At 45.6% G+C, this 26,044-nt stretch overlaps 1 protein-coding gene across 1 annotated transcript; it reads right to left on the bottom strand.

Annotated features, from left to right (window-relative positions):
* Positions 1–217: 217 nt before the first annotated feature.
* COPG1 (COPI coat complex subunit gamma 1) lies at positions 218–25,037 on the bottom strand. Its single transcript, XM_044301442.1, has 24 exons — positions 24,889–25,037; positions 20,179–20,231; positions 19,565–19,645; positions 19,284–19,355; positions 18,527–18,606; positions 18,343–18,418; positions 18,157–18,249; positions 13,385–13,471; positions 13,144–13,301; positions 12,935–13,068; positions 12,191–12,258; positions 11,894–12,082; positions 10,865–10,960; positions 10,524–10,767; positions 10,364–10,439; positions 8,104–8,207; positions 7,898–8,023; positions 6,952–7,020; positions 5,240–5,382; positions 4,977–5,148; positions 2,979–3,076; positions 2,451–2,589; positions 2,182–2,280; positions 218–1,274 (listed from the first exon to the last, which is right to left on the bottom strand). The coding sequence occupies exons 1-24, from the start codon at positions 24,923–24,925 to the stop codon at positions 1,144–1,146; spliced, it is 2,625 nt and encodes an 874-aa protein (XP_044157377.1). The 5' UTR covers positions 24,926–25,037; the 3' UTR covers positions 218–1,143.
* Between the last annotated feature and the right edge of the window lie 1,007 nt (positions 25,038–26,044).

Below are 26,044 nucleotides of genomic sequence, written 5' to 3'. Positions count from 1 at the left end.
AGGGCCTCACTTAGCTGACTCAGTGACCTAACACAATGAGGGACTGGCACCACCTTCTCTGGAGCCTTGGTACAGGTCCCGACAGTCAAACCTCCATAGTATCCTATTGACATACCATAAATGCCTCTTCTCCTTCATGATAGGATGGAGGACATGGAAGGACACAGAGCCGACCCCTCGTGACCATCACATGCAGCTTGCAAAAGCGCAGACGGCACAATATGATCATTACTTTATTGTGGTGTTTTACAATAGGCTCTTAGTTTGCATACAAAAAAAAAAAGCGAAAGTCTGCGTATACAGAATGCACGAGCAGAGGACATCGTATCTCCATAGGATCCCAGCGCTGTCATTTGAGAATGAAACGAGAGTCCTTAAACCACTCCGCTGACACAAGGCAGTGCATCGTCTTACAGGACACAGGGGACTGACTTATTCCGGAGAGGAAGCTCATAGACCCCCCTCCCCCCCAGCCTTGTTTTCTAACTATATTTACAGGTGAAATACAGCTTTAAGAAAATATATGAATGCAAACCATTTTCCAGGACATGGAGTATACTGGAGTGACTGATTATCCCAGGCTGCATATAGGATGACGCTTATAGGGGCCTCATTCGTATCCCTTTTGTGCTAATTTTACAGCCGGGGTTTGGCCATAGTCACCCAAAGAATGTCAGCCAAATGGTGCAAGCGGCAGAAAGTAATGCTAGGGCTACATTTATTAAAACTAGGCCTTGCTCTCCACAAATAGACAGGAAGGGGTGGGGGGCACCTATAGATAATATTGTGGCTGATCGGGGCAGCTATGGAAAGAAATCAATACCTAGAGTCAATAATTTATCAGCAAGGAAAGGTCATCACTCTTTCTCGCAGTACAAAAGCAGAACCGATCATTACAGGATCCCAAAGACAGTATTTATTTTCACCTGCCCACCTAATAAATGACAGGCTTCCTTCCATTCATGGTAAATCACTAGTAACTGCCAAGTCCCGGCCGATGGGCTGAGCAGAGGAAAACTAGGAGGATTGAAATATACTATGCTGTAGTGTTCCGACGTGTCCAAGGCACCCTCTGGCCGTGAGGGGTTAATGTACTGTACAATGTAATTCCCTTTCTTTCTGCAGCGTAAAACACTGCTACTCCTAGCCCACTGATGCCATGATGGCGTCAACTGGATACTCTTCTTTGCTCCGGGCTGTAACCTGCATAGTCACAGTGTCTGTCAGAACCAGCTTTGCACGTACTAAGATGTCATAGCCAACCCGAAACACGCCTGTAAGAGAAGCAGAAGGACTTATGGTAAGAGAAGATCATAACTTTTTACAATTTACATATAAATGCTTCCCTTTGTAAATGCAGTTTATTACTTATCCTGTACTGATCCTGTATTATACTCCAGAGCTGCGCTCACTATTCTGCTGGTGCAGTCACTGTGTACATACATTACATTACTTATCCTGTACTGATCCTGAGTTACATCCTGTATTATACTCCAGAGCTGCACTCACTATTCTGCTGGTGCAGTCACTGTGTACATACATTACTTATCCTGTACTGATCCTGAGTTACATCCTGTATTATACTCCAGATCTGCACTCGCTATTCTGCTGGTGGAGTCACTGTGTACATATATTACATATCCTGTACTGATCCCGAGTTACATGCTGTATTATACTCCAGATCTGCACTCGCTATTCTGCTGGTGGAGTCACTGTGTACATACATTACATTATACTGTACTGATCCTGTATTACATTCCAGAGCTGCACTCACTATTCTGCTGGTGCAGTCACTGTGTACATACATTACTTATCCTGTACTGATCCTGAGTTACATCCTGTATTATACTCCAGAGCTGCACTCACTATTCTGCTGGTGGAGTCACCGTGTACATACATTACTTATCCTGTACTGATCCTGAGTTACATCCTGTATTATACTCCAGAGCTGCACTCACTATTCTGCTGGTGCAGTCACTGTGTACATACATTACTTATCCTGTACTGATCCTGAGTTACATCCTGTATTATACTCCAGAGCTGCACTCACTATTCTGCTGGTGCAGTCACTGTGTACATACATTACATTACTTATCCTGAGTTACACATCCTGTATTACACTCCAGGGCTGCACTCGCTATACATAAACACAGCTACAGTCCAGTGCAGAAGAAAACCTACCTGCCAGGTACAAGGTGTGTGCATTCTTGTTCTCTGGTACTTTATCTGACCTCTCACATGGCTGCATTCCCAGGAATTTTATTACGTTTCCGACCGCATCTGTGGATAACAAGATATATCTGATTACATTTCTTTCTCCTTCAGTTGATAGAACGACCACACGAAGTAAACAACTCAGAGACTTAATACACATGAATTACTATGTAAATAGCCTACATGCCTTTGCCTATGGCACGAAATAAAGTATCAGCCGCACAGGGATGTTTTACCTTCCAAAGTTTTAATGGTGGATAAGTTGAAAGTCTCTTCTTTTTCAAATTCACCTCCCACCTCTTCCCAAGCAGCTCCAAAGTTTGGTTTCAGAACTTTCTGTATGTGATCCACGACTGTCACCTCAATGTCTTCCAGCTGCAGGAAAAAAAAGAAAGAAACCTATTTAACTGCAGCTAAAATAAATGAAGTAAATCTAAACTCTATAAGTAAAAACAGTCATAAGTGCGTCCCCGCTATTTGTGCATTGTGGGTCACTGGTATATGGCAAGAGGTAATGCCAAAAAATGCTCCCCACGGATGCCTTCAATGTATGGAACTGTATAGGCATACAATTTTACATGTTGCCCGTGATAGTCCCATGTTTAAAAAAAAAAATAATTGATACTGCGCACATACATGTCTTTACTGGATGTCTCAGTATAGAATAGCATAGTAAACTATTCTGTTCAGCAAAAAAAAAAAAAAAGAGGAAAAGTATACCGCCATATAAACAACTGGGAGGTTGTTTAATAATATCTACTTACCACATACTCATCGTCATAACCCTCCTCATCAGCTTCACCAGTGTTAGGATCACAGTCCTTAACAGTAAACTTTAGCATGCAGCTAAATGTACATGAATCTACAAGAAAAGGAGCAAACAAAGGAATAAACACAAATTAGGGTCTTTGCACTACAGCAATTCCACCATACTCATTCCACCCTAAATGCTGTACAATAATGTATCTGCCATGTTGAAAAGGTTTTTAGTAAACAGGTCGTCCATGATGAACACATATCAGTTAGGCTACTTTCACACTTGCGTTCGGGGCTCCGCTTGCGAGTTCCGTTTGAAGGCTCTCACAAGCGGCCCCGAACGGATCCGTCCAGCCCTAATGCATTCTGAGTGGATACGGATCCGCTCAGAATGCATCAGTCTGGCACCGTTTGTCCTCCGCTCCGCTCAGCAGGCGGACACCTGAACGCTGTTTGCAGCGTTCGGGGTGTCCTCCTGGCCGTGCGGAGCCAAACGGATCCGTCCAGACTTACAATGTAAGTCAATGGGGACGGATCCGTTTGAAGTTGACACAGTATGGCTCAATTTTCAAACGGATCCGTCCCTTATTGACTTTCAATGTAAAGTCAAAACGGATCCGTTTGCACTATCATGAAAAAAATAAATTTTTTTTTTTTTTTTTTCATGGTAATGCAAACGGATCCGTTCTGAACGGAGCCTCCGTCTGCATTAATATGAGCGGATCCGTTCAGAACGGATCCGATCGAACGCTAGTGTGAAAGTAGCCTAAACTACAGGATAGGTAAAAAGTGTCTGATTGCAGGGGGCCCGACCACTCGAACATGTACCATATTTCAGCAGAGGTTGTGCACGCATATGGCCACTCCATTACATATCTATGGGGCTGCTAACAGAGTGCTGTACTCTACCATTTTCCACAGACATTGAAGCAGCAGCTCACATGCTTCATCTCCCTCCATTAAAAAGGAGCCAATGGACACCCATTCTCCTGGTCGGTGGTGGTCCTGCAGTCAGACACTTATCAACTATCCTGTGGATATGTGATGATTTAATTAAAGGGGTTATCCTCAATTTATTTTTAATAACCCCCTCCCCTTCGTGTGATTAAGCACTTTAACAGTGATAATGTTGAACATATGCCTACCCAACCAGGGCTGCACGTCCGCACACCCCAGGGTAATCACATTACGGTCACTTCCTGGATCACATGCTGTACCTTCGGCATGTGATCCTAACCCAGTTATCAAGCCACGATGTACGTAGGTTGCACTTGCGCAGTCAGGCAGCCTCAGGCGCTGTGAGCAGTCAGTGCCCAGACTGTCTGACTGCGCAGGTGTACTATGTAACATTGTAGATTGTAACCAGGTAGGATCACGTGTCGAATGTGTGGCATGTGATCCTGCAAGTGCCCACAATGTAACTACACTGGGGAGCGCAGCGCTGGCTCTGTAGGAATATTTTCAACATGATCACTGTTAAAGTTCTTAAAGGGGTTCTGCAGTTTTTTTTAAACTGATGATCTATCCTCTGGATAGATAATCAGCATCTGATCGGCGGGGGTCCGACACCCGGGACCCCTGCCGATCAGCTGTTTGAGAAGGCAGCGGCGCTGGCAGTAGTGCTGTGGCCTTCTCGCTGTTTACCGCAGGCCCAGTGACGTCACGACTAGCATCAATGGCCTGGACGGGGCTAGGCTCCATTCAAGTGAACAAAGCTACTGCCAGCGCCGCTGCCTTCTCAAACAGCTGATCGGCAGGGGTCCCGGGTGTCGGACCCCCGCCGATCAGATGCTGATGACCTATGCTCTGGATAGATCATCAGTTTAAAAGAACTGAAAAACTCCTTTAATCACATTAAGGATAGGGGCTTAATGTGGAGAACACCTTTAATTTACTGGTAACCAGCAGAAAAGGAATGCAACAGTGGAAGCAATATCACAGGCTGATTATAAAATACCAATTCCCTCTTAAGATATGAACGAGTTATCACTGTAACCAGTCCTTACAGGCAGAGAGATCTTCTTCAGGTATGGAGACCAGTGTGTAGCAGGTTCCGGGCTGGTTGTAGGACAGAGACTTAACAGGTACGTAGCAGATGACTTCATATCCCTCTGCTGGCTCCATGTGAACAGTTACATTCTCCAGGATCTGATCGTTTAGTGTATTGGTACAATCAAACTACGGGAAAGAAAGATGCCTGTGACTGTTAATATCAGGCTTCTGTATAACCTGCCACCACCAGGTGGCGTACTACACAAGTCAATCTCACCTGGAACACTATGTGACTAGCAAATGTGTGCTTGGTGCATCGGACAACATATTCTGTCTCAGACTCAGTAAGGGCAACAGCTTCTGAAGAAGACTTGAATAAAGCGCCAAGGTCCTTAAATTCTGTAACAGCAGCGAGTTGCTCTATGGGAAGTTAAAAAATGTTTCCATATAATTACAAGCATAAAACTAGATTTTTGTACTTGCCGTAAAATCTGTTTCTCTTCCGTTCATTGGGGGGGACAGTCTTGACCTTGGGTATAGCTATTGCCACTAGTAGGCGACACTAAGCATAAAAAGTGTTAGCTCCTCCTCTCAGCTATATCCCTCCTGCAGACACTGAGCTAATCAGTAGGAGCAGTCAGGAGAAGCCAGCAGCAAATAATAAAAAGGAAGAAAACCAGAGATGGGTCATCCTGAAAAACCAGAAGGACCCATCTAGGAGAACCAGTAATGTATATACAAGGTGGGAGCTGTGTCTCCCAATGAACAGAGGAGAAACAGATTTTACCGTAAGTACAACAAAAATCTAGTTTTCTCATCCGTATCATTGGGGGATACAGTCTTGACCTTGGGACGTTCCAGAGCAGTCCCCAGGGTGGGTCATAAATGAAGAAGCCATCCTGCCAATCGAGGACCGCTTTCTGCAAAACTCTACACCCCAGAGAAGTGTCAGAAGATGCAAAGGTGTGCACTCTTTAAAACTTGGAAAAGTGTGCCCATATGACCAGGAAGCTGCCCTGCACCCCTGAAAGGCCAAAGCCCCATGATGTACTGCCCAACCATTGCCCGAGCAAAATGAAAAGTAACCCGAAAGGGTGGAGCCCGGCCACTGATGCAGTACGCTTCCACCATGGCCAAACAAATCCATCGGGAAACTTTGGAGACAGCCAGCCCTCGTCTCAGTCCCTCCGGAATGATGAAAAATGAATCCGTCCGTCGGAAAGAGGACATCTAAAACAGATAGATGCGAAACCCCCAATGATTCCACGGAAGCCGGTAAGGGGGAGCAGCGTGCGCCACCCCCTGCAGAAAAGTCCGAACCGCAGAAAGGGAAGACAAATTCCGCTGAAAAAGAATGGTGTCTGGATATCAAGGGCCAAAGAACTGCAGATGTGACAAACTTGCCCCCCATGGGGGAGAAAGTAGGGATGCCTGAAGGCAGAGGCCCCACACACCATACCAGACTGCCAGAAGAGAAGAACTCTCCAGTGGGACAAATGACAAACAAGTCAGGGCTAGAGAACCTGAACCAACACCACCTGCGCAGGCACCCCACAGCAGAAAGAGGGCATACGAGCCCCCAATGGCTATGAACACTAAGTTAAAACAGATTAGCTCAGTGTCTGCAGGAGGGATATAGCTGAGGAGGAGGAGCTAACACTTTTTTGCTTAGTGTCAAGACTGTGTCCCCCAATGATACGGATGAGAAATACTTATATAATTGGGTTTCATGTCAAATATAATGATCATGGTCTTTTAATTCTTAATTTTAAGAATAATTCTTCATTTTAAGAATAATTCTTCATTTTAAGAGCTCCACTGGTGGACAGTAAGTGAACACATTCAGAAACTGAAAGCGTTTTAGAATTGTCTGATGCAGGAGCACAACTCTTTACCACTGTAACGAGCCGTGAACCTATGTGCATCCAACATTAGCAGCAAGACAGGTTTTCTGGTGGTAATGTACAACATGCTATATGTTTCTCTTACCTTGGAATATGTCCTGCCTAGTGGACACCACTTTTTCAGGTTGTCGTACTGTGGCGGCAGGCACAGTTTCTAAAAAAAGACAGTACAAGTGGATTGTTTGCAGAATTAGTACAGATTTTCCCCATTTACTTTAACTAAAAAATCTCTATCAAATCCACAGGCAATCTATTGTTGTGGAATCTGCTGTGGATCTGCACAGAAAATCACCAACATCTGCATGATCCTATGCAGAGGAGGATTTACCTAAGAAAATCGGACATGTGTGGACTTTCATATTTCTCTTATAGTCTTTGTCCCATGCCAAGTATTTATCTGCTATCAACGGGATAGGGGATAAGTGCTTGTTCGTTGGGGGTCTGCAAGTCATCACGAGAATGTGGGGTTCCATGTTGCCTCATTGGAAGGGAGCTGGGGTCAAACCAGCGTGCTGCCACTCCATTGAATTCTATAGAACTGAGAGCTTGTGCTCGGCTATCTCCAGCAGTCCCATAGATCTGAAGGAAGCAGCAGCGTGGATGGGCGACTGCCACTCTATTCACACATGGAGCCCCCATTCTCATGATCCATGGGTTCCCAAGTGGTCAGACCCCAGCCAATAAGAGGCTTATATCATACTGTGGATAGGGGATACGTTTCTGTCATAGGACAATTCCTTTAATGAGGGTGTGCCACCTCCACTAACTCAACATATGTATGAGCTTTGCAGCTCATCAAATGACTGGTCCTCGGCTGCAATACCAGATGTCACCCAAGGTTGGCACTGTTTGTGGAAAAATGCAGACCCTTCTTTGTAATCTCAGACAACCCTTATAAATGGCTTCCGATGACAGATTTGACATGTAGAACTACAATGCTCAGTCACGAGAGGAATGATCATAGTGGTTCATAAACTGCAATTTCACAATAATAAAAGTGTCATGGATTGCTTAATGATGGGATGACAGACCTCCTCTCTGTTCTGCCATGGGTGTGGTGGCCAATGGTACAGACTTTAGGTCAAATGGCTTTTCAGAAGGCTCCAGCGTGTACTGATGTAATGCCCGCTCCAGTCCAGGGATGGACACTGTTAACCCTGCAATCATAGAGGAATTAGAACAGGTTACATTCAGCCAGTCATTCTGAATACAACTTCAGGAAATCAAAACAACACACCGTTAAGGATGTATGAAGAATTCAGAGCCTTTTGTCTTTGCTCTAAAATGTTCAGATAGAAGGTAGCTCGGTCTCTCACTTCATTATCATCGTCCATTACACACCTGAATTTGAGAAAACACGTAATCGGCATGAAACTACGAGAGAGAATTCTTATATATATGTGATCAAGAAAAGCACCACTCTTGTCCATGGGAAGTGCCTGGAATTGTAGTTCAGCCCCACACAAGTGAATGAGGCTGAGCTGCAGTACCAGCCAAGACCAGAGTGGCGCTGTTTCTGGGGAAAAATAAAAACGTTTTTTTTTTCCTAATCTCACAAACCCCTTTATAGGTCACAGGCTTATATAGGTTTTTAGGTTTTTCTACTTTTGTGCAATAAAATAACTTAAAAACGTCTTTTTTTGTATCACCATGTTCCAAGAGCCAAGAATTTTTTTTTGTTTTACTGCCTACGGAGTTGTATGAGGGCTTATTTTTTGTGGGACAATTTTGGTACCATTTTCGGGTACATATAAGTCTTTGATTACTTTTCATTAATCTTTTGGGAGACAAGATGACCAAGAACAGCAATTTTGTATTTTTTTCTCTAAGGGCATTATATTGTGGGAGTTGAACAAGATTTTAATTTTATAGCACAGATAATTAAGGATGAGGACTTATTATGGGACTGTCACCGCCAGATCTCTGAGAAGTTCCGATAGACGTTCTTCAGTACCTCCTGCATGATGTTCTTTTGTTTTGCTTTTGCATCTCTCCTCCCTCTCCCAGCTGTCATCTATAAGCAGTGATTGCCTCCCTATATATCTCCTCCCATACTGCCTCACTTTGCGGTTTATACCACTTCCTGGATTGTGTTCTCTGCTTGAAGTTGCTACAGCTGGTTCTTCAGATAAGTCTATTTCTGTATTTGTTGTTTTCCTGTTGGCTTGATTCTAGGTGACCCTGACTCCCTCCGTATTAAGTGCAGGGAACCGGTGGTCGTGTCCCCTCACTATTATAGGGTTTGCAGGTGTCACTCAGTCTAGGTACGTGGACATGCAACTTTCTATCATTGAGATCTTTGCATGGGCTGAGAAGACAGGGAGTGCTTCAGGGCTTTAATAGGGGTCACCCTTTTGTTCCTTAGTTTTGGATCAAGCCAGTCGGATCCTTATTTGTAACTTCTTGTTTTCTGTTACACCATCCGTGACAGGGACTTAAAGAAGCAATAAGTTCAGATGTTCAATACATTGCAGAACTGTATACTGTATTGTGTTATACTGAAAGGCAGCCTTGTATATTGCAGACCTGGGTGCTATTGTTAGGTTGCGATGGCAGCAGGGGGCCTATCGGTGAGGAGGGTGCTCCCTTCCTTTGTAAAACCACATAAGTGCCCTGGCCTCTATTAATGGTCGTCTGTCAGCAGATTTGTCCCTATGACACTAGCTGACCTGTTACATGTGCGCCTGGCAGCTGTGTTGGTCCCATGTTCATATGTGCCGGCATTGCTGAAAAAAATGATGTTTTACTAGATGCAAATGAGTCTCTAGGAGCAATGGGGGCGTTACCATTACACCTGGAGGCTCTGCTCTCTCTGAAACTGCTGCACTTTTATTGACAGGCCAGGCAGTGAAAACATCATCACTCCTGTCCCTGTCAAAGTGCAGAGGGTGCAGCAGTTGCAGAGAGAGCAGAGCCTCTAGGTGTAATGGCAACGCCTCTGTTGCTCCTAGAAGCTAATTTGCGTATATTTAAACATAATTTTTCTCAGCAATGCGGGCACATATGAACACGGGACTAACACAGCTGCCTTCAGCTGCCAAGAGCACATGCAACAGGTCAGCACTGGCTTGGCTATTTCTCCAAGCTCCGTGAATAGGTCTGTCACTGTGCTTGTGCAGTGCACTTCCCATTCATTTCAATGGAACTTCCAAAAATAGCTGAGCACGCCACTCGGGCTATTTTTGGCACTCCCACAGAAATTAATAGAGGGCGGCCACGCATGCACGGTGTACCCTCCGGCACTTTGCAGGCTCCATTCTAAGTCATAGCGATATGCCCCCAAGTCCAAGATGGGAATAATCCGTTAAACACAATAGGATCAGAGGAATCTCTATTCCTGACCATTAGAGTGGAGTGTCGGATGTATATTATTACAGCCATCACTGGGTCGTAATAGTACAGTGGTTTGTGAAACAACCAATTTGCTATGATACTATTACACTACATTGTAAAGATTAAGAAATTTACTGCAATGCAGGATAATAAATTTCACATACCTTCTCAACAATACCAAAATGCTGGGCAACATGTCTTCATTTTGAGCACCAAATTTGGCCAAAGCAGTGACAGCACCTAGTAAGCAAAAATCAGAAAACTGGTATTAATAACAGAATAAGAACGAAAGTCGGGCAAGCACAGATCCTGTACAACACTCACCTGCTCGAACCTCCTCATTCTCCAATATAACTCTGTTGTAAATGAAGCGGATGAACTTAGATGGACTGCTGGTCCTAGGTCCTTCTTGTCCCAAGAGGTGGAGAATGCGAGTGGCCAAAACTGTGAACTCACAATCCTCTATGAACTCGCACAGGTGGGACAGTCCAGTCTCTTTGCTTTCTGGATTCTCTTCAATGATACTGATGATACAATCAACTATGGCTCGCTTGTAATCAAACCCACCCTGTGTGCAAAGAGATTACATTTACTATGTAAGTTATTGAATATTCCTAAATAAATACTGACCAATGAAGTACCGTGATTTACTCGACAGTACTTACCTCTTCCCTGAGCATTGTGAATAGGAAGTTCATCATGACAGCATGCTTACGAGGATACTTGTGACAGAGAGCATTAATTGCTTGTACAACCACCACCTAGAATGCAATACACAAACACATAAACTATTACAAGTATTCGGCTACTAACACACATCAATCAGCTATAAACTGGAGCTTTTTCTTCTCTGTCTAGTATGGTCTGCTATGTGTATGCCATAAAAGATGAACACTGCTTTGGATAAACCATCAATGTATGTCTGGAGCTGGCTGACACCAACCAATTAGCAGCAAGAAGGGGGTCAAGGATTTTGCTGTAGGAGCCACTTCACTGGAGTAACTGATACAGCAACACACATATACACGCTTAGGTGAATCAGAGCTGTAGTACCAGAGACAGCTGTGTCTTGAAGCTCCTTTAAGGCTAGGTCTACACGGCGACATTTGTCGCACAACATTTTTTATAATGATAGTCTATGGTGTAGCACTGCGACATGCGGCGAGTGCGACGAGACAGTCGTAAAATTCCATTTGAAATAGATTTTTCTGTGACTGCCGCGTCGCAGCATGTCGCACTGCAACACCATAGACTATCATTATGAAAAATGTTGCGCGACACATGTTGGTGTAGTTGTGCCCTATCTGTGGCGCAACAGTTGTCGTTGTGTAGATCTAGCCCAAGACAAATATCTTCCAAAAAGATCTGAATATCAGCATGCTTGCCCTATTCACTTGAATACGGCCATGCTGCAGTTCCTAGCATACCAGGGTGGATGCGGCTCCTCTGTGCAGTAGAAATAAATGAAGGGTATGCAGCACTAAATCAATACTGCATCCCTTTCATTTTTAGAATTGGTTGGACCTTTACGATAATATAGTGATGGGATAACGTAGTGCGATGCCATCATGTAAACACCCCTTTAAATCAAACGGAAAATATTCGTCCCACACCTAATAATGTTGGCATCTAATAGCACTATAAAAGTCATGGTCAATGCTTCCATTATTAACAGCTGAACATATGATTCACACCTTGAACTCATCTGAGATTTCAGACATGAAAGAGGAGATCTGTTTCATGAGTCGGTCAATGCTGCTCTCGCTGCCGGTCTTCAGCAGTGTCGTGATTGCCAAGGTGGCGATACTGCGGTTGGAGTCTGTCACCAGATTCTCTAAGTCCAAATTGCAGGCAGTTACCGCTGATGGGTGCTTCATGGCCACCTGTAAAAATCATAATATATTTGTATACAGTGACTACAGTTCTATATCAAGATGCACGGAAGCGGTTATTCCTGGAGCACTGAATGACACGAGATAAGCGTACGGTACCTTGTTAAGTGTTCTGACTGCAGCATAGCGGAGGGCGGCTTTTGGAGAAGTGCAAAACAGCTGTAACACTGAGGAAGAAATATAAAATTAAAAATCAATAAACATTTGTATCCTGGAATAGGGATGTACAGGATACTGTTGCTGTAAGACAAAAAGATTAAAAAAGCACTCCCTTAATAAAGGGGTATTCCCCCCAAAAAAGAAAAACACCTATTCCTTATCCACAGGATAGAGTGTAAGGGTCTGATTTGCAGCGGTACGACCATTGGGACCCTCACGTTCCCCTGTTTGACTGGAAAAGTAGGCATCCATGCGTATCCACCTCTCCATTCAACTCTATGGGATTACTTGTATTCTGCTATTTCCAGCAGTCTCAGAGTCTAATGGGGAAACATGGGTCCCCATTCTCATGATCGGCATAGGCTCCGGCGGTTGAACCCCACCAGATACTTATGTCCTATCCTGTGGATAGGGGATAAGTTCTTTTAATAGGACAACCCCTTTAAGTCACTTAAGTGGGGAAAGCATTGAACTTCTGCTTGGCTCACAGTAGAATTTAAATACTAAGCAGCCTGTCTTGTGTTTTACAGGGGCAGCAACCTCCAGCACTCCTGCAGCTCCATTCATTTCTATAGGAGTTCCAAAAACAGCTGATCGTGTGTGTCTGCTGGGTGGTGTCGTTTCACAACGGCTGGAATGCTGCAGGTTGCTGACCCCTGCTGCAGTATTAGTAATCCTACTCACCAGACACAGCAGGTGCCAGTTCTTTGGCAGTGCAGGCGGGCAGGTTAACGATGGCCGAAGCAGCTTCATAAACGACCATTTCATGCTTGTTTCTGAGACAGCTCTCAATGAAATCAAACAGGGGACTGTCCCGGCTGGAAAGGAATATAAAGTCACTCTCTATCCTTACAAACAATATTCAGGGGTCACCCAATCACCGAGCCTCTTACTTTCCATCTTCTTCCTCCAGGAGTTTGCTGGCCACCCGAATCATCATACAATAGGCGAAAGGAGACTTCAGGCCATGACGCATGAACTTACTCAGCATCTTGTTGACAGACAGACGATCGTTCTTACGGACATGATACAGCAATCCGAGAGCGTGGTACTAAGAACAGCAGGATGGGAGATTATTATTTCAAATGCCAAGTATTCTGGGATCACAGAGACATTCATATAAAGAAAGCTCACCTGCACCATGAGGTTATCACTGGAGGCAGCTTCCTGTGCTTCATTCACCCAGCGCTTCACTACATCAAAACTAGTCTTCAACAGGTGCTGAGGGGGTTAGTTAGGAAAAATAGTTAAGCACACCTATGCATTATTTAGATAAATCAATAATCGCTAAGATCTATTGCAAGTAAATGGGATAGGCTACAAAAGGACAGGGTGCTCTAAACAACTTTTATACACAATTTCATGTGGATCCTCTTTTTACCCAGAGTGGAAGGAACCCTCCTAATTCATGAGCTTACACAGAAGGCCTGTTGATTTCTCTGCAAGTGTATGGCTCCATGCGCAGGTTTTTCATGAAGCCAAAATAAGGAATGTCCTTGAGGCCCCCTTCACACGGGCTTTGCGGGTAAGGCCGGAGGTGTTCAGGGTGCATTGTGGGAAACCCGCGCGAGTAGGTAAGCAATTGCAGTCAGTTTTGTCTGCAATTGCGTTCCGATGTTCAGTTTCTTCCGCGCGAGTGCAATGCGTTTTGCACGCACGTGAGAAAAAACAATGTGGTACCCAGACTCGAACTTCTTCACTGAAGTTCAGGTTTGGGTTCAGTGTTGTGTAGATTTTATTATTTTCCCTTGCAACATTGTTATAAGGGAAAATAATAGCATTCTTAATACAGAATGCTTAGTAAAATGTGCCTTGAGGGGTTAAAAAAAAATAATAATAACTTCTTTCTTCTTTCAGGACCTGCAAAAGGACCTTTGATGACGTAATCGCTCTCACCACGTCATCAAAGGTCCTTTTGCAGGTCCTGAAAGAAGACTATGCGATCAAGTGGATGAGGCGAGTTAGTTTTTATTAATTTTTTAACCCCTCAAAAGGCATATTTTACTAAGCATTCTGTATTAAGAATGTTATTATTTCACCTTATAACAATGTTATAATGTTATAAGGGAAAATAATACAGTGAATAGACTTTAACGGGGTCCGGGGTTGCTCATCCCTATCATCTCCTAGCAACCATGTGTAAAAATTGCACCGCATCCGCACTTGCTTGGGGATGCTTGCGATTTTCACGCAGCCCCATTCATTTCTATGGGGCCTGCGTTTTGTGAAAAACGCTGAATATAGAACATGCTGCGATTTTCACGCAACGCAGAAGTGATGCGTGAAAATCACCGCTCATCTGCACAGTCCCATTGAAGTGAATGGGTCCGGATTCAGTGCGCGTGCAATGCGTTCACCTCACGCACTGCGCCCGTGCGAAAGGGGTCTAACCCTTTTAGTACCAGGCCACTTTTCACCTTAAATCCCAGGCCGATTTTTTGCTAATATAACATGTGTCACTTTATGTAGTAATAACTTTGGAACAATTTTACTTATCCAAGACATTCTGAGATTGTTTTCTCGTGACACATTGTACTTCATAACAGTGGTAAAATTGAGTCGATATATTTCACCTTTAATTATAAAATAATCCCAAATTTACCAAAAATTTGGGAAAATTCACAATTTTCTAAATTAGAATTTCTCTACTTTTAAGGCCGAATGCACACGGCCGTGGAACCGCGGCCTGGATCCCTGCCGAGAGCAGGAGCGCACGGCGTCATTGGTTGCTATGACGCCGTGCGCTCCCTGCTGCCGCCGCAATACAGTAATACACTGGTATGATCTATACCAGTGTATTACTGTACTGTGTCGGCAGCAGGGAGCGCACGGCGTCATAGCAACCCACGACACCGTGCGCTCCTGCTCTCAGCAGGGATCCAGGCCGCGGTTCCACGGCACGCACACGGCCGTGTGCATTCGGCCTAAGACAGATAGTAATGCCTCATAAAATGGTTATTAACTCAACATTCCCCATATGTCTGCTTTATGTTGGCATAATTTTGTGAATGTCATATTTTTTTTTTTAGGACGTTAGAAGGCTTAGGCTACTTTCACACTTGCGTTCGGGGCTCCGCTTGTGAGTTCCGTTTGAAGGCTCTCACAGTCCCAAAACGGTGCCATCAGTCTGGCACCGTTTTGCCTCCGCTCCGCTCAACAGGCGGACACCCGAACGCTGCTTGCAGCCTGGCCGTGTGGAGGCAAACGGATCCGTCCAGACTTACAATGTAAGTCAATGGGGACGGATCCGTTTGAAGTTGACACAATAGGGCTCAATTTCAAAGGGATCCGTCCCCCATTGACTTTCAATGTAAAATCTGGACGGATCCGTCTGACTAACTTTCACACTTAGAATTTTTTCTGAAATATAATGCAGACGGATCCGTTCTGAACGGATCCCATCGTCTGCATTATAGGAGCGGATCCGTCTGTGCAGACACCAGACGGATTCGCTCCAGAACGCAAGTGTGAAAGTAGCCTTAGAAGTTTAGAAGCTATTTTTCAAATTGTCAACAAAATTTCCAAAACCATTTTTTTTAAAGCACCAATTTAGTTATAAAGTGATTTTGAGGGGCTTACGTAATGGAAACCACCCATAAATTACTCCATTTTAGAAACTACACCCCTCAAATTATTCAAAACCAATGTTACAAACTTTGTTAACCCTTGAGGTGTTCCACAAGAATTAAAGGAAAACGGACGTGAAATTTCACTTTCTTGGTAGATATTTTATGTTAATCATTTTTTTTCTTGCAACACAGCAAGGGTTAACAGCAACATAAACCTCAATATATATATTTCTCTGATTCTGCAGTTTAAAAAAATACCCCATATGTGGCGGTGAATTGCTCTATGGGCACGTGGCAGTGGTAAGAAGGAAAGGAGCACCATATGGATTTTGGAGGAAGATTTTGCTAGAATGGCTTTTAAGCATCATTTTGTATTTGAAGAAACCCTGACGTACCTCTACACTGGAAACCCCATTTTGGAAAGTACAGCCCTTGAAGAATATATTAAAGGGGTTTTCCTATCTTGCCAATTCATCCTCACCTGCAGCCAGCTCTGCTGTTCACTTCCTGGTTTCCTGCTTCTAAGGCTGGGCGGGCTTAGGCCATTTGAGTGAAGGCCGGCCACGCCTCTTTATGACATCACACTGAGAACTCAGTCCTTGCATGCTCGTTCATGCCTCTCTCTCGCTGACGTCTGCGCTGCCGCAGGCCGCCGCGCATGCGCAATGATGACTTCTTCCTGGCCGAGAATAGTACAGAGCCGCGCGACTCTGTAATATACTCGGCCTGGAAGAAGTCAACCTTGCATATGCGCGGCGGCATTCAAGACAGCGATGTGCGGCCTGGCCGGGGAAGACAATGTGTTCCGTGTAGGCGGTGCACACAAGCAGTGGCCATATCTAGTGGTTACCAGAAGACTACAGTGCGGTAGGAGTAAACACATTTTGCCAAGATAGGTAGGGATTTGATAAAGGAACATAATTAGAAAAATGATCACAGGCACTTCAATAACAAATTAAAATATGATACGATACCTAATATGTCTATCATTTTTGTTAAGTTTTACACAGTGAAATCATTTTTGAACAGAATAAAATCTCGTTCTTGTGCTGCCATTTTCTGAGAGCCCTAAATTTTTATTTTTTGGGCGATTGTCTTAGGTAGGAGCTCATTTTTTGCTGGATGAGATGATGGTTTGATTGGTACCATTTTGGGGTAGATAAGACTTTTTGATCACTTGGTATTACATTTTTTGTGAGGCAAGGTGACCAGAAAATAGCTTTTTTGAGAGTTTTTATTTTTTACGGCGTTCACCTGACGGGGTGGATCATGTGATATTTTTATAGAGCCGGTCGACACAGACGTGGCGATACCTAATATGTCTACTTTTCTTTTTTCCCTTTTTTTTTTTTACTTGAAACTTTTTTTTTTGCAAAACCTTATTTTTTTAACTTCTTTTTTCACTTTAGATTTTTGTCCCACTTCTGTATTGTAATGCATTCGCTGTAAGTGTATTACACAGTGTAATACACTTATAGCTTCCAGACTCTCACGGAAGGCAGAAACGATGCCTAAGGAAGGCATCGGGCTTCCTTCTCTGCCATTGGGTCCCTGTCACACAGCCCGCACCTGGCAGGATACCGCACGTGCCGCGGTCAGTGCTGACTGCGGCAGTGCAAGGGTTAATGCGCCGGCATCAGTGTTTTTACCGATGCCAGCGCATACAACAGGGATCCGGCTATCAGTGACTGCCGGACCCCTGCAGCTGATCGGGTGGGCACAGCTCCTGCATCCGCCCGATCAGAGCGGCATAGCTGTACGGCGCTGGGATTTCTGTCCCAGTTCCCAGCACCATACACGTACGACACTAGTATCCTATGGGTTAAAAGGGTTGTTTAGTTCACGCCTTTTATACTGTTGGCCTATCAGGATAGGCCATCAATAACTGTTAGGAGGGGTGTTGAACCCTAGCCTATCAGCAGAATAGCTTTGTTTCCAGATGTCGGCACCAGAACTAATGGATGGAGCTGGTTACTGAAGCACTACTGCGATTGAAGTGAGTGGGTGCAGCGCTGCAGTTACTAACTCTGTCCCCTGCACAATGGATGGAGCTGTGTAGTTCCGGAAAAGACTTCCAGAACTGGGACATCTCTGAAACAGCCGATCGGCTGGAGTGCAGAATGTTGCACCCTTGTAAATCAAATATTGATGGCCTATTGTAAGTATAAGCAATAGACAACCCCTTTAATACATACTCTCCTTTTATTATCCATAACCGATTTCTGCTTCAAAAACCACATAAGGCGTCACCCTAATGTTTCACTTTCCCTCCAATGGCTGAACATCTTGCATCCTATAAATGTGACCCAGAGTATCTAGCAGGATTTTAACACTTACCAGAGAAGAGACGAGAGCAGAGCTGGATACGCTTGGCACTTTGTCCACGATGGCTTGTTTCATGTAGCGCTCGATGGCCTGCAGCATGGTGCTCTGAATAAATACAGGCACGGCATTAGAATGGGATGCTGGGTCCTACTGTTCTGCTAAAATAAAGAGAAATAACCTGGCTGGAAAATAACTTACATCTGTGATTTTACATAAGGCTCTCACTGCTGGACCTCTGTAGCTGTCATCTTTCCCAGTCATGTCTTTGGTTAAACTGCAAACAAAACATCAATCAATAATCTCCACCGTAGATTATACGAAAATGCATGAGTGCGATTCATAACGAAAGGTCTAAACGCTGACACAAACCATCTGAACTCACCTACTGGTGACAATGATGACATCCTCAGAGATATTCGCCATCTCCTTTATAGTAAGGTAGCACATTCTGCGCAGGGTCGGCTGGGGGACAAACATGATCAAATTTAAAACGATTGTGTTGATTTACTAGGAAAGTTCTGTAACTTACACTGTGTATTAATACACACAAAAAATTATAATAATCTGTTCATCTCTTATTGACTAACCCATCAGCAAACAGTAGCGGCAAGGACCACCAGGTACATGGTGTTTGCCAGGCTGCTGACCCTCTACACAGCTCAGTGGTAACTACCATGTGGAATGGCAACTTTTTAAATAGACTTTGTGTTTCAATTGTCCATTATTTTCAACGCATCTGCTTGCTGTCAATAAATAGAAACATTTTGGATTCGCATCCAGAGGCTGATCATGTACACCGTGATTCAGTTCAGGCATTTCGGCAACTGAAAATCAGTTCTATGTTTCTGAAAGCACGTCATAGCAATTTCTGCAACAAATCTGCCCCTTGTGAATCCACCCTTACACAGATTATCATTACTCTTATCTAACAAGCCCTGCCCTTGCGGCGTTGGACAGGATCAAGAAATGTTTTCTGTTTCTGGATTCACTGACAGAAAGCAAAGATCTTGAAGGCAGTGAGCGGCTGGGTTTGTACAGTTTCCTAGTGGTAAATGACCAAATAGATTAATTTGTGTTTTCCAGAAACAGGATTGGACAGGATTTGCATTGCATATCATTAAGTTGCAGGAATCACTTACATCGTTTGACTGGAACAATTTGGTCATGGCAAAGAAAGCTTCTGTTGCTTCTGTGGCTCCCATGTGCTCCCCCTGCAAGGAAAGAGGAAAGACCAATGCATCTACAGTATACAGAAGAGGACAAAGACACAAACCAAAAGAAGCAAAGGAAAAGAGGAGAAATAATGCACAGAAACCAACCAGATCCCTGCTCGCAGTTTTCCCCACAGAAATTTTTTACTAAACGGATCGCTGCTCCTCTAGGAAGGTCTATAGAATTCAATCTAATAGGGTAAACCTACCTGGTTTATCAGGTACAGGATCTTGGTCAATATATGAGCACATTTTCGGGGGTTGATGGGAGTCTCATTAAACAAACGAGCCTACAATTTAAAACATAGTAAGTAATGACCAGATTTTGGCAAAAAGGCTGAAAAACATCCCATTTGAATACACCCTAAGGGCTCATTCAGATAACTGTGTGTTTTGCGATCCGCAAATTGCGGATCTGCAAAACACGGATACAGGTTGTGTGCGTTCTGCGCTTTGTTGAACATGCACGGCCAGTGATAGAAATGCCCATTCTTGTCCGCAATTGAGGAAAAGAATAGGACATGATCTATTTTTTATTTTTTTGCAGGGCCAAGGAACGGAAGCATGTGCTGCCCCATCGAAATTAATGTTTCTGCATCCGATCCGAAATATTGTGGACACCATCTGAATGGGCCCTAAAAGGTTGTACAAGTAAAGCAACATGTTCTATTTTTTTTGCGGTGCGGACGGATCACGGACCCACTCAAGTTGAATGGGTCTCGATCCATCCCGGCAGCCGTCCGTGCACTAGGGACCACAAATTGCGGTCCCCAATGCACGGAACGGTCGCACAAAGGCCGTGTGCATGAGGCCTAAAACTCACCTCCTGGAGAACTGCACTTTTCTCCAACTGCTGGAAAGGATTGGAGCCGCCGCCTGAAATCACAGACAAAGATAATCATTTAGATGAACTGGGAAAATAGTAGGAAAATGTTACTGCATCATTTAAAGGGGTTGTCCAGCTCGCTCTGGGACTTTTTTTTTTTTTTTTTTTTTTAAGTGTGGGCAACTGCGTGTTGTACTTACCTGCTCCATTCTGGTCCCCTGGGTCTCTCCTGCATTGTTCCGTTCACTGTCCTGTAAACTCGAGTTACATGCGCAGCTGCAGCCAACGACCGGCCAAATCGGTGAAGTGGCCCCAAGCGGCATGTCACTGCTGGGTTATATGCCACACACTGAGACCAATCATTGGCTGGAGTGGAGCACGTAGCCCTGTCCATCTGGAAGTTTACAGGACGGGTAATGGAACACCACAGAAGGGAGCCGAAGCGGCGGGGAGCAGGGCAGTATGATTTTTAACAGGTACAACGTGCTGCCTCCCAGTATAACTGTCTTTTTTTTTTTTTTTTGGTGTATTGGATTGTGGTGATTAATATCTCCTTGGTGGCCCTATTTCAACTTTTCACTGTGTACTCAATTACCCCTTAATTTCAAATTCCCTGTACTGCCTACTTTTACCTGTGCTTAAAATAGGGTTGCTAGGCAGGGTCCGTCTATGTGTTGCTAGGCAGGGTCCGTCTATGTGTTGCTAGGCAGGGTCCGTCTATGTGTTGCTAGGCAGGGTCCGTCTATGTGTTGCTAGGCAGGGTCCGTCTATGTGTTGCTAGGCAGGGTCCGTCTATGTGTTGCTAGGCATGGTCCGTCTATGTGTTGCTAGGCATGGTCCGTCAATGTGTTGAAGGACAGAGGACGCAGAAGCACAGCGTGCAGGGTCAGATTACAGACAGCCAGGGACTGTAAGTAAATGAGTAAAGCCAGGTCCTCCCCAGCAGCTGATAACAGTGCCTGGGCTGTGTGCACTTCTCCCTGTCCCTGCGCTGTGTGCACTTCTCCCTGTCCCTGCGCTTGGCAGACGCTCCCTCACTCAGCAGAGCTGGAGGATGCAGAGTTGGAGCAGCGCAGACCAGGGAAGGGAGATCTGCCGTCTGCTCAGTGTATAAATGAAAGCAACATGTGGCAAGAGGACCCCTTTGTGCTGCAGGAGATTAACCCTTTAGGGGGGAGGGCTCTGGTTACTGACACTTTTGGGGGGCTATTGTTACTGGCTAGTGAGGGCAGGGGCGGCTATCTTAAAGGGGTTGTCCGGGTTCAGAGCTGAACCCGGACATACCCTTATTTTCACCCCGGCAGCCCCCCTGAGCCTAGCATCGGAGCATCTCATGCTCCGATGCGCTCCAGTGCCCTGCGCTAGATCGCGCAGGGCACGGGCTCTTTTGTTTTTAATAACACACTGCCGGGCGGTAACTTCCGCCCAGCAGTGTGTTCGGTGACGTCACCGGCTCTGAGGGGCGGGCTTTAGCTCTGCCCTAGCCGTTTTACTGGCTAGGGCAGAGCCAAATCCCGCCCATCAGTGCCGGTGACGTCACCGGGGTTCCTGTCAGCCCCATGGAGAGCCCGGTACGTCACCGGAACTCTGAAAAATGCCTTTGCCCTGCGCGATTTAGCGCAGGGCAAAGGAGAGCATCGGAGCATGAACTGCTCCGATGCTCATGTGAGGGGGGCTGCCTGGGTAAAAATGGAGGGCTGTCCAGGTTCAGCTCTGAACCTGGACAACCCCTTTAACTGAATAGTGAAATTGCAGTTTTATGCAGACTGGTTGCAAAGGGCAGAATCTTATTAACCACTTCAACCCCCCTAGCTGAAACACCCTTAATGACCAGGCCACTTTTTACACTTCTGCACTACACTACTTTCACCGTTTATCGCTCGGTCATGCAACTTACCACCCAAATGAATTTTACCTCCTTTTCTTCTCACTAATAGAGCTTTCATTTAGTGGTATTTCATTGCTGCTGACATTTTAACTTTTTTTGTTATTAATCAAAATTTAACGAAATTATGGGGGGAAAAATGACATTTTTCACCTTCAGTTGTAAAATTTTTCCAAAAAAATGACATCTATATATAAATTTTTCCCTAAATTTATTGTTTTACATGTCTTTGATAAAAAAAAAAAAATGGTTTAGGTAAAAAAATAATTTTTTTATTTATTTCCTTACAAAGTCTCATATTCCACTAACCTTTGACAAAAAATAAAAACTTCCATGAACTCACTATGCCCATGATGAAATACCTTGGGGTGTCTTCTTTCCAAAATGGGGTCACTTGTGGGGTAGTTATACTGCCCTGGCATTTTAGGGGCCCAAATATGTGCGAAGTAGTTTGAAATCAAAATCTGTAAAAAATGACAGGTGAAATCCGAAAGGTGCTCTTTGGAATGTGGGCCCCTTTGCCCACCTAGGCTGCAAAAAAGTGTCACACATCTGGTATTGCCGTACTCAGGAGAAGTTGGGGAATGTGTTTTGGGGTGTCTTTTTACATATACCCATGTTGGGTGAGAGAAATATCTTTTCCCATTTTTTTTATACAAAGTTGGCATTTGACCAAGATATTTATCTCACCCAGCATGGGTATATGTAAAATGACACCCCAAAACACATTCCCCAACTTCTCCTGAGTACGGCGATACCACATGTGTGACACTTTTTTGCAGCCTAGATCCGCAAAGCGGCCCAAATTCCTTTTAGGAGGGCATTTTTAGACATTTGGATCCCAGACTTCTTCTCACGCTTTCGGGCCCCTAAAATGCCAGGGCAGTATAAATACGCCACGTGACCCCATTTTGGAAAGAAGACACCCCAAGGTATTCAATGACGGTCATGGCGAGTTCATGCCCTGCTGTAGGCTGATACCTGTAGGCTGTTCGGCTATGCTGGGAGTTGTAGTTTTGCAACAGCTGGAGGGCCGCAGTTTGAGGATGCCTGGGTTAGAGGATAACCATCTGATTAGTGGTGGTCTACCGCCAGGACTTCCACCAACGAGAAAAGGGGTCAGGTATCCTCAAATGAATGGAATGACGAATAACCACTACTGACCTCTATGGAACTTGTTGTTACTGGAAACAGTCATTAAGCACGTACAGCAGTGGTCAGCAACCTCTGATACTCCAGATGTGGCGAAACCACAACTCCCAGCATGCCTCATTCATTTTTGTGGGAGTTCTGAGAAGAGCATGTGGGAGGCACAGGAAGGTGAGAACAGCGCTGCACTGGCTGTACTCACCTTCCCTGGTCTTCTTCCGGCCCTACGCTGTGTCCTGACACGTACAGTGTCAGGACGTAGTGTGCGTAGACGCGAGGTCAGTTCACAGTACAGCGCGGCAGGAAGAAGACCAAGGAGGGTAAGTGAATCTGCCAAGTGACAGCGTCATCCGGAGCTGGAGAGGTAAGTTTATTATTTTTTTATGTCTGATCAGAGGTCTTATTGGGGCTGGTCTGAGGCTGGGGGGGTCTGATGGGGCTGATCTGAGGCTGGGGGGGGTCTTATCTAAGGGTGGGGGGTCTGATCTGAGGCTGGGGGCCTATTGGGGGACTGATCTGAGGCTGGGGTGTCTTATCGGAGGCTGGGGGGCCTGATGGGGCTCATCTGCGGCTGGGGGCCTATTGGGGGGCTGATCTGAGGCTAGGGAAGGTCTGATGGGGTCTGATCTGAGGCTAGGGGAAGGTCTGATCTGAGGTTGGGAGGTCTGGGGCTGAGGGGTTTGATCTGATGCTAGGTAGGGTCTGATGGGGGGTCTAATCTGCGGCTGAGGGGCCTATTGGGGGCCTGATCTGATGTTGGGGGTCTAATGAGGGTCTGATCTGAAGCTGGGGGGTCTAATGGGAGCAGATCTGAGGCTAGGGAAGGTCTGATGGGGGTGTAATTTGAAGTTGGGAGGTCGGATGGGGGTGTGATGAGGGGGCCCGATCTGAGGCCGATGAGGGGGCCCGATCTGAGGCCGATGAGGGGGCCCGATCTGAGGCCGATGAGGGGGCCCGATCTGAGGCCGATGAGGGGGCCCGATCTGAGGCCGATGAGGGGGCCCGATCTGAGGCCGATGAGGGGGCCCGATCTGAGGCCGATGAGGGGGCCCGATCTGAGGCCGATGAGGGGGTCGGATCTGAGATGCTCCGATGCTAACATGAGGGGGGCTGTCTGGGTGAAAATATGGGTATGTCTGGGTTCAGCTCTGCATTTATGCGTGGGCCTCCAACGATGTTACAAATATCCAAATGGCCCTCGGCAGGAAAAACGTTCCCCACCCCTGCCATATACCGTCGTCTGAGACCGCCAAAATGGGGGTTGCTGTTATAAGAGTGGGGGACCCCTCTAAGAGGACCGTATGTGCTCCGCGGTCACGTGACATCATTACGCGGCACACCACATAGTCTGGCCTAGTTTCATGGCAGATCCTATTGTTAGAAAACCCCTAAAAGGTCAGTGGCTGGATCTAAAGAGGGAGGCACTACAAGTCCTAGCATGCCCTGGAAGGGCAGGTGTAATGCATGCTGGGGCTTCTCCTTCCCTACCTCAGGAGTGACACTTGATAAGAGACACTGTCCCCCATGTCACTGGCTTCAGCAGCCTGCTCCCTCCATACAGTGTCCCAGGCCTGGCTCCCACTGAAGCAGCCATGTCTGACCCGTGCACCCGCAGCCCGGCTACGGCCTCGGTTCCCACCCGTCTTCCCTCTGCCCGCATCCCGCGCTCTCACCGGACTCCTCGTCCTTCTTGTCGAACTTCTTCAGCATCTTCACGACTCCCTGTTCCGAGCTCCGCCACTTCCTGCCAGGCTGTCACCGGGACACGTCACCCCTGACAACACAGTCCGCGCATGCGCGGTAGGCAAGAGGTGGATGGACGTCTTGGGCCAGCACGGCCCACGCATGCGCCCTTTGCTGCTCTTTCCGACTCTGGCGTTAAGCGTAGTGCCCAGTCAGCCGGGTGGTAACACGCATGCGCAGTACAGGAGCCTGTGCACTGGGTAGAATTGCAGAGGAAGTTTGGGATTTTATTAAGCTTTTTGCTGATGTATTTTGGGTTGAATTTATACAATTGGCCTCAATATAAAGCAAATTCATGTATCTAATAGGTCACCAACATAATTAATATTGCATCAAAAGTAGTGTTATATAATATTGGGGTCTGCATCCAATTTTTCTTGTTTCACGATCGCAGGGTATATTAGTGCATACTGTGTGATATGCAAGTTTTTGTGCAGGGCGTCACCTGCAGGTGTGTACACTATGTGCGCAACACCCTGGGCATACATTTGATGGTTGAAATCGCCGAAGCGCGCCCAAGTGCAGCAACCGGGAGCGTCTGGACGCCGTTCAAATCTGCATTAGGGCTCATGCACAAGACAGTATGTATTTTACGGTCCGCACAAAACAGATCTGCAAAAAATACGGATGACGTCCGTGTGCATTCCATATTTTGCGGAACAGAACAGCTGGCCCCTAATAGAACAGTGCTATCCCTGTCCGTCATGCGGACAATAATAGGACATGTTCTATACTTTTGCAGAATGGACATACGGAAACGGAATGCACAAGGAGAAACTTCCGTTTTTTTGTGGACCCATTAAAATGAATGGTTCTGTATACGGTCCGCCAAAAAAATAACGGAAAGAAAAGACGTTTGTGTGCATGAGCCCTTAGGCTGGGTTCACAAGTGACTGATTAGCTGGAGGTTTTCTGCAGCAGGAAAATACGCAGCAATGGGGGCGTGCACACATAACAACCGTACGTTTTGCAGATTGGATGCCGACCATGTGTTGTCCACATCCGTATGTCCTTTCCGCAGTCCCACAAAAAAAAAAGATAGAACATATCCTATTCTGGTCCATTTCGCAGACAAGAATAGGCCTT

Source organism: Bufo gargarizans, chromosome 7 (genome assembly GCF_014858855.1).
Source record: "Bufo gargarizans isolate SCDJY-AF-19 chromosome 7, ASM1485885v1, whole genome shotgun sequence".
Classification (NCBI taxonomy): domain Eukaryota; kingdom Metazoa; phylum Chordata; class Amphibia; order Anura; family Bufonidae; genus Bufo; species Bufo gargarizans.
This window is presented reverse-complemented; position numbering and strand designations above follow the sequence as displayed.

Bases quoted from the DNA above. Each gene is read 5' to 3' on its own strand.
- COPG1 (XM_044301442.1), bottom strand. From the start codon at position 24,925: ATGCTGAAGAAGTTCGACAAGAAGGACGAGGAGTCCG. The intron at 7,021-7,897 runs GTCTGTCATCCC...GTCTTTTTTTAG, and splicing joins CATGGCAGAACAGAGAGGAG to AAACTGTGCCTGCCGCCACA. The intron at 5,149-5,239 runs GTGAGATTGACT...TCTTTCCCGTAG, and splicing joins CTAGTCACATAGTGTTCCAG to TTTGATTGTACCAATACACT.